Source organism: Pelophylax lessonae (genome assembly GCF_965119305.1).
Source record: "Pelophylax lessonae genome assembly, chromosome: 11".
In the NCBI taxonomy this organism is placed as follows: Eukaryota; Metazoa; Chordata; class Amphibia; order Anura; family Ranidae; genus Pelophylax; species Pelophylax lessonae.
In genome coordinates this window covers 14,751,985-14,766,190 of record NC_138778.1, presented here as the reverse complement: position 1 = coordinate 14,766,190, position 14,206 = coordinate 14,751,985, and the positions used below count along the sequence as shown (strand labels likewise).

General features: G+C 44.3%; 1 protein-coding gene across 1 annotated transcript in view; it reads right to left on the bottom strand.

The window, feature by feature from the left end:
* Positions 1-1,972: 1,972 nt before the first annotated feature.
* PIRT (phosphoinositide interacting regulator of transient receptor potential channels) overlaps positions 1,973-14,206 on the bottom strand; it is a 47,654-nt gene continuing 35,420 nt past the window's right edge. The window contains exon 2 of the mRNA XM_082271822.1: positions 1,973-2,896. Coding sequence (XP_082127948.1) covers positions 2,453-2,896 — 444 coding nt within the window. The 3' untranslated portion in view covers positions 1,973-2,452. The remainder of the gene's footprint in view (positions 2,897-14,206) is intronic.

The window sequence follows — 14,206 nt, the reverse complement described above, 5'->3', positions numbered from 1 at the left end:
CGTACAGGTATGTGATTTTGCGCAGGATAGCCAACTTGCCGTAGTATTTCTGCGTGGGGTGGTCTATAACCAGTTAATGCATGGCGTCTGTCTGTAGTCTAAGAACTGACACTTCCTGTAAGGAAACTTCATATCCCACAATCCCTGGGTCTCTTAGTCTAGTGCACTGCAGATGAGAGCTAACCAGCAATTGGATCTGCCACAGACACAAACCGTAGAACAATTTAACAGATCACCATGCAGCCTTTCATGGCCCTTCCCTCCAAGCCTGGGGCTCTTCCCACTGATTCTGGGGCCCTTTACTCTCGTTACTGGGCTCTTTATTATGATCCTGCAGTGGGACCATTTCACAAGTTCTGCAGTGGGCCCCCTTCCTGCCATCTTGGGGCCTCCCCACGGTGGTGGAATGCCAGGGCCCGGTTGCAAGTGTGACCTTTGCAATGCTGGAAGTTCACCCACTGGTGTCAGTAGTTGTTGTTATTTTTTGGTATTTTAATTGTATTATTTTTTATCATTTTATTTTTTTTACAATGTCACTGACTATGACTCTGTCCATTCAGAAAAGGAAGGAGCTGGTAAATTACATATTTACCGACCCCTTCCTGGTTCTCTATTGTGACACATCCTCTGCAGCAGCCAACAGGAGAGGGGAGGGAGCACAGTGGGGGGGGGGGGGGACCAGGGGAGCACACAGGGGACCAGAGACAGCAGAACACAAGTTAACTGGATAGGAGGAGTAGTGGGGGCAGCATACAGAGGAACTAATCTCCTCCATTTTCCCCCTGCAGCTACAGGAGGAAAAAGGAGAAAAGTGATTTCTCTACATGCTGCCCCCGCTGCCCCTCCTATCCAGGTGTACAGGGGAGCCGAACAGGCCTCCTGGAGCATGGGGCCCGGTTGCAGTTGCAACCCCTGTAGTTACGCTCCTGTACCACTCCCTCATTTGGGATACAACACAGGGGAAAAGGCGAGGCACGGTTTGGATGCTGTGTGATCTGGAACAGGAAGTTGTCTGTCCCTTTAGTGTATAGGGACAAGCAAGGTGAATGAATACATGGACATAGGGGAATCGATCAGCCACGAAACTACAAACTGCGGTCACGACATGTGAGCTCACCATTAAACTGTAAGGCAAAGATATGATACCGGGAATATAACTGAATGAATATTAAAAAAGAATAGCGCACACATGCAAAAGAAATTACTATCAAATATGAAGACAGTCCATAAATAAAAATGGGGATTTGTTCCCACCATATGGCCAAATCCCCATTTTTATTTATGGATTGTCTTCATATTTGATAGTAGTTTCTTTTGCATGTGTGCGCTATTCTTTTTTAATATGCATGTCGCTTGGTTCATAGCTGCACCAGCTTTAGAAATACATGTTCAGGGTTTGCTCCCCCAACTTTTTGCTTGTTTATAACTGAAGGAATACCTAGTTAAAACAACAAAACTATTTGAAAGTGTACAATGCCTTTAAGTTATGGTGATAAAATCTGTCTCCAGATTGGCGTTGAAGGGGCACCCCAATCCACGCTTAATAAGGTTTATTTTCCTGAAAAAGACACGCTTTTGAATATTCACAATTGCAATAAATACATTTCGTAACATTCCTTCCACTGCAGAACGTCAGTACAGAATAAAAATAAAAGTATGTCATTTTAAAAGCTTTGATAGTAAAAAAAATACTTGAATTATTATACAGGTGTATATAATCTTTTTAGCAGATATAGTATCAATTCCTTTGCAAACTGTTATGTGCATAAAATGAATTTTAAATATAACTTGTCATGCAAGTTGCCAGAGGTTCTGCCCGATCCATCTGTTACTGTCTGCATAGAGAAAAGGCCACGCCCACTTAAAGGGCTGCATCATTGGGTGGGAAGAAGTTCCAGTACGTATAAAAGAAAAACAAAACTCCTGAAGATAAGATGATGAGCGGGGATGAGAGATGTAAAAAAAAAAAAAAGAAACAGGTTGGTCATGTTTTCTTTTGATCCTGGCAGGCAAGCCATTCCATGAGTAGGGAATTATGGGAAACAGTTCATGGGTAAAAGTTATGAAGGTTCAACAGCTTTATCCTTCTTGTAGGGTAGCCATATGGCTACAAAGCACCAGCTCCATGCCTTTAAGATGGGGATTATGCAAACCAAAGAGTGATCATGCATTCCTTCATTTGGCATTTGCAGCCCCTTAAAGAGGCATTTTACCCTTTTCGGTGAAGGCCGTCTCTTGCTGTGGTGGCCCAGCAGCACATTTGCTCCTTTACGCCACCATTTCCCAGCTCTCCCTTTTTTTTTTTTGTCATGTGAAAACATTTTAGGACCATTTACCTTCTTGGCAATATTCTTTAGGGTTATGAGATCCAAGACTCGATGCGTCCACCGAGCAAGTAGCTTTGGGACATTTTCTGATGGTAACTCCTGTGGCCAGACTTCTGAAAAAAAGCTCAAAAATGAAAGAAAAACTGACGTGAATTGTTGAAAAGCCGCGAGGCTGACCTTTGTTTCCTTTTCTTCCTGATGATGGGCACCCATACCAAACCAACAACTAAGACCATCAGTCCGATGGAGAGAGCCACAGGTCCAAAGTTTTTGGAGACTGGAGCGTAGGTATAGACGAAGTTCATTGTGGTCATTATGATCCCCAAAAGGAAGACTGAACCCCCAATGGACATAATAATGATTGGCTTTTGGTAAGTGTCCCAGGCACTGCGGTGTACGGTATTCCACAAAGACTCGCTTCTTGAGGAACTGTACAAGGTGCTTTCAGTCCTGCTGGTTACCAGGTCTTTGGATTCAGAAGAAGATATGTCTGCGATGCTGTACTCGCTGAGGGCGATGTGCTCTGGGGTCTTTTCCATGGTGCTATTCTTTAAGTCGGCGACTAGCATCTGAAAAACACAAAGAGCAGAAGGATACTCATTTTATATTTTGTTGTGCATAGTATTTCAAACTTTAGTCAGTTGTGTGCTACCATTTCTCCCAAACAAGCCACAGACAGCAGTTAAAACCTGAAGTAGACCACCAAAAAGATGAAGTGGTGAGTCAGTCGAGTTCAAACCATTGTATGTAGGTCTGTACTAATTAGGGATAGACCGATATGTTTTTTTCAGGGCCGATACCGATATTTTACCCTGTGGTGGGTGGATGGTTGGCTGCCACCCTGTGGTGGGTGGGTGGCTGGCTGGCACCCTGTGGTGGGTGGCTGGCTGGTAAAGGGCCTGTGGCTGGCTGGTACAGAGCCTTTGGATGGCTGGCTGGTACAGGGCCTGTGGGTGGCTGGTACAGGGCCTATGGGTGGCTGGCGGGTACAGGTCATATGGGTGGCTGGTACAGAGCCTGTGGGTGGCTGGTTTGCTGGTACAGTGCCTGTGGGTGGCTGGCTGGTACAGGGCGTGTGGATGTGGGTGGCTGGCTTGCACCGGGCTGCTGTGGGTGGGTGTATGGCTGTGATACACTCCCGCGAGACTATTCCCGACTCCAGACGAGGCTGTCCAAGACGAGGGAGGTGGCCTTAGAAGGCAGAATGACCTCACAAAAATATCGGCAATATCAGCCAGTCCTGAGGCTGATACCGATATATCGGGGAATGTGCATATCGGCCCCCGATATATCGGCCTTGCCGATAATCGGCCTATCCCTAGTACTAATGTATTCTGACGTTTGTAGAATTCTCCTTCCTCTGGGGTTGTGATACAACACACAGCCAACTCACCTATTCATCTTTTTTACACTCTACTACAGTGGTCCTCAACCCTGGCCTACAGGGCCCACTAACAGGCCAGGTTTGCAAGATAACTGAAATACAGCCCAGGTGATATCATTTACTGCTCAGTGATTGCAGTATTCTAGTCTGCATCTCCCCAAGGTAATACTTAAAATCTGGCCTGTTAGTGTGCCCTGAGGACCGGAGTTGAGGACCACTGGTCTACTGGACATGTGCAGAACGAAAAAAAAATTGTGTCGTTTTGGATTGATTTGTTAAGTTACCATTTTAATTTCATTGCATTCTTCATAACTAAATTTGTTTCATTCCATTTATTTGTTTACAACCGGATTCAAATCCAATTCGATTTGAAAATATCTAAGTGATTCAAATTAATTGTGAAGAATTTCTGGTTCTATTCTATTCGAAATATGGCTATTTTCTTTCTATTTTACTCTAATCTATTCAAAATTCTAATTTTGGAAGATGGCTATATTCTTTCTATTTTATTCTATTCTGTTTTTTTTTCTATTCTTTCCTTTTCTAAATTAGAATTTTTGAAGATGGCTATATTCTTTCTATTTTATTCTGTTCTGTTTTTATGCTATTCTATTTGACATTTGGAAGATGATTTTTTTTCTTTCTATTTTATTCTAATTTTTTTCCTTTTTTTTTTTTTTTTCTATTTGTTTCTATTCTACTATTTTATTTTCTATTCTATTCTATCCAATTCCATTATTTTCTATTCTTTTTTATAATGTTTTTTATTTTATTCTATTTTCTAAATTCAAATTTCGGAAGACGGCTGTATTCTTTTTATTTTATTCTATTCAAAATTTGAAATTTTGAATTTTCAAAAGACTTTTTTTTTATTCCATTCTGGTTTTTACTATTTTGGAAAACTGCCCTATTCTTTCTATTTTATTTTAATCTATTATTTTCTTATTTTTTCCATTTTTTTTTCTATTCTATTAGTTTTCTATTATATTTTTTCTTTTCTATTATTTTGTATACTATTCCTTTATTTTATATTCTATTTTATTTTATTCTGTTCTTTTAGAAAAATGTTGGGAGGCAGCTATATTCTAATACACACAGTCTTTGAAGGAAAGCAGCAATATGTTTCACAAATTAGATTTTTGTTTTCAAAATTGTTTCAAATCTGATTTTAATATGGATAATTCTTTATTTTGGATGAAATTTCATTTCGTTATTTCAGATTTGTTTGAATTTGTTACAATTGTAATTCAGAAACTCGGATACATCCAAATCTCCAAATACGAAAATTTTGTCAGAATTTCGATTTTGAATTGCACATGCATACACTCTCTACTTCTTTTTCTAGCTGTCCAGCTTTACCCAAGGCCCTCAGAAGGTAGAGAGTAACCATGGAAGAAGACCAACCTTTCTAGCTAGCACGTTGCCCCCATAAATAGCTGCTCTCCCCAACATCAAGAATCCAAACCATCCTTTAGAACCAGAAAAAGTCCAAGCCCTCAATAAAATCTATCCAATAAAAACCCAAAACCTGAAGAGCCATTTTAACTGTTTCAGTTGAGACTTGACAATCAAATCTCAGACGATGGAAAATGTGGGCAGTTCCTTTTTGCTCCATGTAAGGTTTATTTTCAACATTCTCCTATAAAATAGTGACCATATGGGAATTTATTCTTTTCTCATTTATAGAATTCTTTCAACTCATAGCACGCAAGATAACTATGGTATGGCTGGTGACACATGATTCAAGGGAAGACCATTTCTTGCCACCCATTGTCCTCGGGGAGATGTATGCCTATTTAGATCTCATGGTAAAAAAGTGTTGAGAAGAAATAATTTGTTCCAGTATGTAAGCGCATTTCACCAATCCGCATCTAATGTTCTAAGAGACCTCAATGGTTTCTGAGATCATAGTCGGACCATTTGTCGAGAGATCAAAGTGAAAAATATCTGGAATGTGACTAATGGGTCATCACAGAGTGAAAGTGATTAACCCAATGTCCCCAATCACTTAATGCCTCACACATTTGGAGTCCAGCTTGGAGATATTTCAGACAAAGCCTCGCCATGCATGCTGGACGTGGGATTAACTGACTATTGTGTTCTGCCAAGATAGCAAGAACTCGGAGACAATGTATAATTGCATGATTTGGCTCCACAAATAGACATTTTGTAATCGCGCGGAACAACAGCATCATGATTATTGCCAGATCAGCCTTTACTGTAAACCTGCTCCAATGCTGGCACCATGACAATTAAAAGTGTATGTATACCCTAAATTATTTTTCAGTATGTTTGGCATCATGCCTCACTGTATATAGTTTTCTTAAAGCGGAGTTCCAGCCTCAAATACCTTTTTTTAACTAAAAATACTCCTATAATACTAATCCATCGCCCTTTACAGAACCGCTATTCTCATACTTACAAGGTGTACAGTATTGGATTTTAGTCAAAATCTTACGTTTAAAAACGCTGTCTGGGTGCGGCCATCTTAGATGTGGGCATCTGAAGCCGCAGTGTAATCATCTGTCCTTCTTCCTGATTTCAGGGAGTGTTCTGGGAGTTCTTCCTGATTGCAGCCTCCTGGGAGTGATGACAAACAGCTCCCAGGATGCAATGCAAAGGTGGAAGTGATGTCGGTGGCCGTGGCCACACAGGGGGGAGATGGATGAAGTACAATCAAAAATGCCCTGAAAATAAGGTAAGGGACCCCCAAAAAAAATTGAAAATGCCCAATTGTTGATCAGCATAGCGAGCACTCCAGGAATCAGTGGCGTAGCGTGGGGGTGCGGGGGGGGGGGCCAATGGCACCGGGCGCAACATTCCGGGGGGCGCACCGCACCAGTGTCACACTCTCAATTTTTACAATTTCAATTGCATGTGTCACTCCAGCCACCGCCATCTTCAGGCTCAGCGATGGCTGGCCGGCGCCCTGTGACTGGGCGAACATCGTCATGTGCTGCAGCGGGGCTGGCCAGTGGCGCAGCGTGGGTGGCCCAGGCGCAAACGGTTGCTTCTGGAACCCCCGCCTCGCCGTCTGAGTCGCTGTCTTCTCCATGTGGCAGCGGCAGAGCAGATGGATCAAGACCGCAAGACACCGGTAAGTCAATTGCGGGGGGGGGGGGTTAGGAGTGGACACGGTCTGGGGAGTAGGCACAGTGTAGTGTAGTGGACAGTTAGTGTAGTGTAGTGTAGTGGACAGTTAATGTAGTGTAGTGGTCAGCGTAGTTAGTGGTCAGCGTAGGGTAGTGGTCAGCGTAGGGTAGTGGTCAGCGTAGTGTAGTGGGTAGTGTCGTGTAATGGTCACTGTATTGTAATGGGTAGTGTAGTGTAGTGGAAAGTGTAGTGGGTAGTGTCGTGTAGTGGTCACTGTATTGTAATGGTCAGTGTATTGTAGTGGACAGTGTAGTGTAGTGTAGTGTAGTGTAGTGGACAGTGTAGTGGTCAGTGTAGTGTAGTGGACAGTGTAGTGGGTAGTGTCGTGTAATGGTGGGTAGTGTCGTGTAGTGGACAGGGTAGTGCAGTGGTTAATGTAGTGGTCAGTGTAGTATAGTGGGAAGGGTAATGGTCAGTATAGAGGGCAGTGTAGGTTAGTGGGTAGTGTTAGTGGACAGGGTAGTGTTAGTGGACAGGGTAGTGTTAGTGGACAGTGTAGTGTTAGTGGACAGTGTAGTATAATGGTCAGTATAGTGGGTACTGTAGTGTTAGTGGTCAGTGTAGTGGACAGTATAGTGTTAGTGGACAGTGTAGTATGTAGTGGACAGTGTAGTGGGTAGTGTAATGTAGTGGACAGTGTAGTTCAGTCGGTAATGCAGTGGTCAGTGTAGTGTAATGGTCAGTATAGAGGGCAGTGTAGTGTAGTGGGTAGTGTTAGTGGTCAGTGTAGTGTAGTGGACAGTGTAGTGGGTAGTGTCGTGTAATGGTGGGTAGGGTAGGGTAGTGTAGTGTAGTGGACAGGGTAGTGCAGTGGTTAATGTAGTGGTTAGTGTAGTGGGAAGGGTAATGGTCAGTATAGAGGGCAGTGTAGGTTAGTGGGTAGTGTTAGTGGACAGTGTAGTATAATGGTCAGTGTAGTGGGTACTGTAGTGTTAGTGGTCAGTATAGTGGACAGTATAGTGTTAGTGGACAGTGTAGTATATAGTGGACAGTGTAGTGGGTAGTGTAGTGTAGTGGACAGTGTAGTGCAGTGGTTAATGCAGTGGTCAGTGTAGTGTAATGGTCAGTATAGAGGGCAGTGTAGTGTAGTGGGTAGTGTTAGTGGACAGTGTAGTGTTAGTGGACAGTGTAGTGTTAGTGGACAGTGTAGTATAATGGTCAGTGTAGTGTAGTGTTAGTGGACAGTGTAGTGTGTAGTGGTCAATGGGCAGTGTAGTGGGCAAGTAGGTCAGTGTAGTGGACAGTGTAGGAATCCGGTAGGTTAGCGTAGTGGACGGATAGGTTAGTGTAGGAATCGGGTAGATTAGTGTAGTGGTCAGTGTAGGAATCAGGCTGGTCAGTACTATTGTAGGAAGGTACTCAGGGAGTGCTAAAAGTACGCAGGTTAGGGGGCGCACATTACATGCCTTGCCCCGGGCGCTGACAACCCACGCTACGCCACTGCCAGGAATCACTAAAGTTGCAAAATAGGCCGGAACTCCGCTTTAAGCAAACTGTCTTTTTGTCAATCTGTTGCAAAATTTGTTGCCTTGATTTCTGGCCAGTAACTGCATTTCTTGTTGCAGACTGACCACACTAAGACTGGCCATAAATGGTTTGAATCTCGGCCGGTGCAGCAGGAACCGGCTGAGATCTGAACCATGTATAGACAGGCTGAATGTACCAAGTTGATCGATCCATCAACTTTTGCATACAGTACAATTATCGCTAGTGGCTGGTATAGCCGCTAGCAATAATCGATGTGACCCACAAAAGATAGGCGTGCTGCTCAAGCTCGGTCGACATGGGGAATCCGTTGCAGGGTGCCAGCAAGGGATGGAGCTCGTCCCAGCTCCTGTGATCGATGAAGGGAAAGAAAGGAGAGATCATGGGCGTCCGCAGAACTTTTTTCAGGGGGGGCATAATTTTAATTTCACCCCTGCTCAGCCCCTTTTCGCCGCCATAGACCCCCCTTTGGATGTTGGGTCTTTAACAACTTCTAGACCGGAAGGATTTTCCCCCTTAATGACCAGGCCATATTTTGCAATTTGGCACTGCGTTACTTTAACGGACAATTGCGCGGTCGTGCGATGCTGTACCCAAATAAAATTGATGTCCTTTTTTCCCCACAAACAGAGCTTTCTTTTAGTCATATTTGATCACGTCTGCGATTTTTTTTTTTTTTTTTTTTTTTTTTTGAGCTATATTATAGATTCTACAATTCTGAAAAAAATTCTGAAAAAAACAAAACAAAAAAAAAAACAACAATATTTTTCACTTTCTGCTATATAACACTCCCAAAAAAAATAATTTAAAAAATCAAAATTTTTTTAAATTAAATTTTAGGCCAATTTGTTCTCTGCTACATATTTTTGGTAAAAAGAAAAAAAAATCGCAATAAGCGTATTTTGATTGGTTTGCGCAAAAGTTATTGCGTCTACTAACTACGGGAAAGATTTGTAATTTTTTTTTTTTTTTTTACTAGTAATGGCGGCAATCTGTGATTTTTTTAGCAGGACTGCGACAATGCGGTGGACAGATCGGACCCCTAACTGCCATTTTTTAATCTTTTGGGGGTACCGGTGACATTACTACAGCAATTTAGTGATAAAAATATGTACTGTTACTGTAATAATGATGCTGGCAGGGAAGGGGTTAACACTGTGGGTGATCAAGTTGTTAAATGTGAGCCTAAGGAAGTGATTCTTACTGTGGGGGGGGGGGGGGTGTGGACATGTGATCCTATATAGAAGGATCACATGGGCTCTGTGATCGTTCCAGAGAGAAGAACGGTCAGCCGTGTTTACAACAGCTGACCGTTCTTCTCTCTCAGCGGGGAGCGATCGCCGGTGTCAGGCAGCAATTGGAGCCGTCTGCCCCGTGCATCAGAGTCCCCGCTGCCAAGTGGGGGCGGGAGCGCGCCGTCGGCGGCGTGCACGACCTACGTAGCCCTACATTAGTTCACACAAGAGGGCCGCCCTGCTGCAGTATATATGCGGTGGGCGGTCCGGAACCAGTTAAAACAGAACTTTACCTAAAAAAGAAGAGTGTAGCTCAATCTCCCCCTTCCCAGCCTTGAACACACTTGCACCCCTTTTTTTTTTTCGAGAGGGAGAAGGTAACCTTTTTTTTGGGGGGTTGGAAGCCTTCTACCACTTCCTCAATCCTTGCCTAAGCAAGAATGATGTGCGCTCTGCCTGCATCCCCCTCGCTGTAGGACCAGACTCCCTTTTACTGCCATGCCTCATGCATGCTTAGTAAGGAGTCACAGCTGGCTCTGCAATCCAAGATGGCGACACCAGAAGGTCAAAGCATGGAAGACGGCTCTGGTTTCCATGGACTGGAAGATATCGGTTTGCCTCAAAGTCAACAACTGCAGTATTTATAGCTGTTGACCTTTTTTTTTTTTAACTTTTTAAAGTTCCTTCTTGAATATCCACTGTGCCCAAATGGACATGCTCAAACGTTGGTTGCCACCAAGATGAGACCTGTCTTTGACCAACCACAACATACTGAATCTGCAGTTGTCCTCTGAGACAATCTGAACATTTCCCACTGGGCACTAAAGGAACTTGATGAGTCTTTATGAGCCAGACAAGTAATTAGTCCTGCTTGCCAAGTTGCTTATTGCTATATATCAGGGATCGACCGATTATCGGCAAAGCCGATATATCAAGGGCCGATATGCACTTTCCCCGATATATCGGAATCGGCCAGTTTACCGATATTGCCGATATTTCGGAATGTGCTGTACCGGAGTGATGCCTGCAGCTAGAGGCATCACCCCAGTACCGGCGTCCATAGCCGACGGTCGGCTGTCTTGTAATGACAACTGATGCAGCTGAGAAGCCGCTCGGCTGTCATTACAAGGAGCGGGAGGTGATGTCCCGCCCCCTCCCGACGCTTTTCGCGGCTCGCCCGGGTCTCCCGCCAGTGGGGGAGGCCCGGCAACCAGCCTGCACGGCCGCCGAGGACCCAATCAAAGCCGCATTCGGCTCTGATTGAGTCTGCATGCAAAATCCCAGAAGTGATATCGTGACACCACTCCCGGGTACTCGGCGCCAGATTAAAAAAATGACAGCCTTCAAAACAGCCAAACTTGGCGTTTTGAATGCTTTTAAGTGCAGAGGAGGGGTTTGGGGTCTTTTAGACCCCCAGATCCCTCCACAACAGTACCTGTCAAGTAAAAAAAAACAAGAAAAAAAAATTTTTTTTAAATGTACGAAAATATCGGCTGACACCGATACGCGATGACCAAAATATCGGTATCTGCAATGAAAAACGTTATCGGTCGATCACTACTTTATCCTGCTTTGTGGGAACACATTTGCCACAAGGGTAGAGCTATGCTTTTATTTGTTGTTGTAACTGCTTTACATTTTTATTCTTATTCACTACAAATTATATACTGAATGCTATAGGTGTGCACAGTCTATGACATTAGGGTGTGCACCCAGGGACGGTGCTAGACTTTTTTGCACCCTAGGCAAGACCAGCTACTTGCACCCCCCCCCCCCCAAAATAAAAATAACTGTACACATTGCCCCCTTTCCTGTACATAATGCCCCCCTTTTAACACTACACTCTACTACACCCACTTCCTGTACACACTGCCCCTTTTTTACCCTATACCCTCTTCAGATACACACTGCCTCCCTTTAACCCTACCCACCCCTTCATATACAAAGTGCCCCCCTCTCTAGAAGTGACATCCACCGGGGATGAGAAGGTGACAGGAGAGGAATGTCTCACTGGCCATGACTGCACCCTAGGTGGTAGTGCGCCCTAGGCGGCCGCCTAGTTTGCCTAGTGGTAGCACCGGCCTTGTGTGCACCCCAAAGCTCAAACAAGCATGCCTTTCTTTGCAGCCCCCACTGCACTGGACAGTGAATGAACAGGAGGTGCTCTGTGCTCAGCAGCTTCTGGTTCATTCACAAACTGAAGCATAGTAAACCCAGTTTAACTGCTTCACGTCTGCCCACTGTAGATATACTGCGCCAGATCACGTACCTAGTACAGTATCTGACACCTCTGGGTCTGGGACATGCACGCTTGCCACCAGTGGCCCGCTCCTGTTGTGTTCACTTACAGTGGGTGCCACTGAGTCAGTGTCTGCTGGCACCCGCCGAATGTTCAGTACACAGGCAGAACAGCGATCTGCCAATGTAAACAAGGCACATCGCCGTTATGTCAGTAGGGAAGGCATTGATCCTGTGGTCCTGCAAAGCAGGGACATGAATCTATGCCTTCCCTTAGTAAAAGCACCTCCCCCACAGTACACAAGCACTGGCTAGGAACACATTTAACTCTTTGATTGCCCCTGTTAACCCCTTCCCAGCCAGTTTCATAAATACAGTGAAAGTATATCCTTTATCACTGATCACTGTATTAGAGTCACTGGTCCCCAAAAAGTGTCAGTTAGTGTCTGAATTGTCCGCCACAATGTAGAAGTCCCGCTATAAGTCGCTGATCTCCGCCATTACTAGTAGAAAAAAAATGTAATATAAAAATATCCCTTAGTTTGTAGACGCTATACCTTTTGCACAAACCAATAAATTTGCGCTTATTGGGATTTTTTTCCACCAAAAATATGTAGCAGAATACATACTGGCCTAAAATTTTGTGAAGAAATTTGATTTTTTTTTTCATTTTTTTTTTATTGGATGTTTTATAGCAGAAAGTAGAAAATTTTGTTTTTTGTTTCAAAATTCTGTCTTTTTTTGTTATTGCGCAAAAAAAAAAAAAACGCAAAAAAAATAAATAAATAAATTGCAGAAGTGATCAAATAACACCAAAAGAAAGCTCCATTTGCGGGGGGGGATTATTTTTGTTGTGTACAGTGTCGCATGACCGCACAAGTTTCAGTTAAAGTAACGCAGTGCCGTATTGCAAAAAAATGGCCTGGTCACGTAGGGGGGGGGGGGGGGAAATCTTCCGGAGGTGAAGTGGTTAAGAAAGGGGCCAGTAAATGACCTATTGATTAGCCCTTTTCCCCCATGTTCCATCCTGAAATACCCCCCCCCCCCCCCCCCGCAGCAGCCAACGGGAGAGGAGAGGAGGGGAGCCAGCAACACAGGGGGAAGTACAGACAGTAGGGAGAATCGGCACCGCACAAAGTGATTAGGGTGCGCACGCCTATGCTGATTATAAAACATTTCCAGCACCCAGGCCTGCTAGATAGCAAAGGAGATTTCATTGAGTGCCGGTTCACACTAGGTTGCTCCGGCTTAGGGGGCGACCTGTGAAGTCGCGTGCAGCGTGACTTCGGCGCGACTTGCACGGACTTCATAAAATTAATGCCTATGCAAGTCGCTCCAGGTTGCCCCGAAGTAGTACAGGAAGCTTTTTCTAAGTCGGAGCGACTTGTGTCGCTCCTATTAGAACGGCTCCTGTACTACACAATGGGAGCGTGACGGACCGCGACTTGTCAGACTGACAAGTCGCGGTCCAAGTCGGATCAATGTGAATGCGGTCTAAGTCCTGGAAGTTCAGTAATCAGTGTTGTGTTTTTTATTGGTTGTTGCCGAGCTAAAGAAGCCAGGGGGTGGAAATCTGAAAGTCCAGATTCACATTGCTGGGAACCATTGCACACACGAATGTGGTTGGGGTTTTATGCTTATGTAGTTTTTTTTATTTTTTTTTATTGCTGCTTTAACCTTAACCTACTGACCCAACAGGATGTAACAGAAGCCATCTAGGTCGGTGTGAACAGCTGTAACTATAAGTGGTGAAGGTTGGGTATAGGTTAGGTATGGGTCAATGTCCCAGCTGGCCTGGACAACATAAGGTCATTGTGAAGCATTAGCTGCCTCAAAGGACAAGTAAGATGTGGGGTGCTGGGACTTGGCTGGCAGCCCGTGCGGAGGTGGACTGCTATCCTCTCCACTCTTGTGATAGGGATCTGCTGTAGAAACAACACTGAGGGGTGGTTTAATCCTAGTGTTTCTCAACCTTTTTTCAGTCAAGGCACCCTTTAAAAAAATTATGGACAGCCTCGAGGCACCCTTAAAAAATTATGGACAGTCTCAAAGCACCCTTTAAAAATGGACAGCCTCAAGGCACCCTTAAATTATGGACAGCCTCGAGGCACCCTTAAAAAATTATGGACAGTCTTGAGGCACCCTTAAATTATGGACAGTCTCGAGGCACTCTTAAAATATATGGACAGTCCCAAGGCACCCTTAAAAAAATTATGGACAGTCTTGAGGCACCCTTAAGAAATTATGGACAGTCTTGAGGCACCCTTAAAAAATCGACAGTCGCGAGGCACTCTTAAAATATATGGACGGTCTCGAGGCACCCTTTAAAAATTATGGACAGTCTCGAGGCACCCTTAAATTATGGACAGTCGCGAGGCACTCTT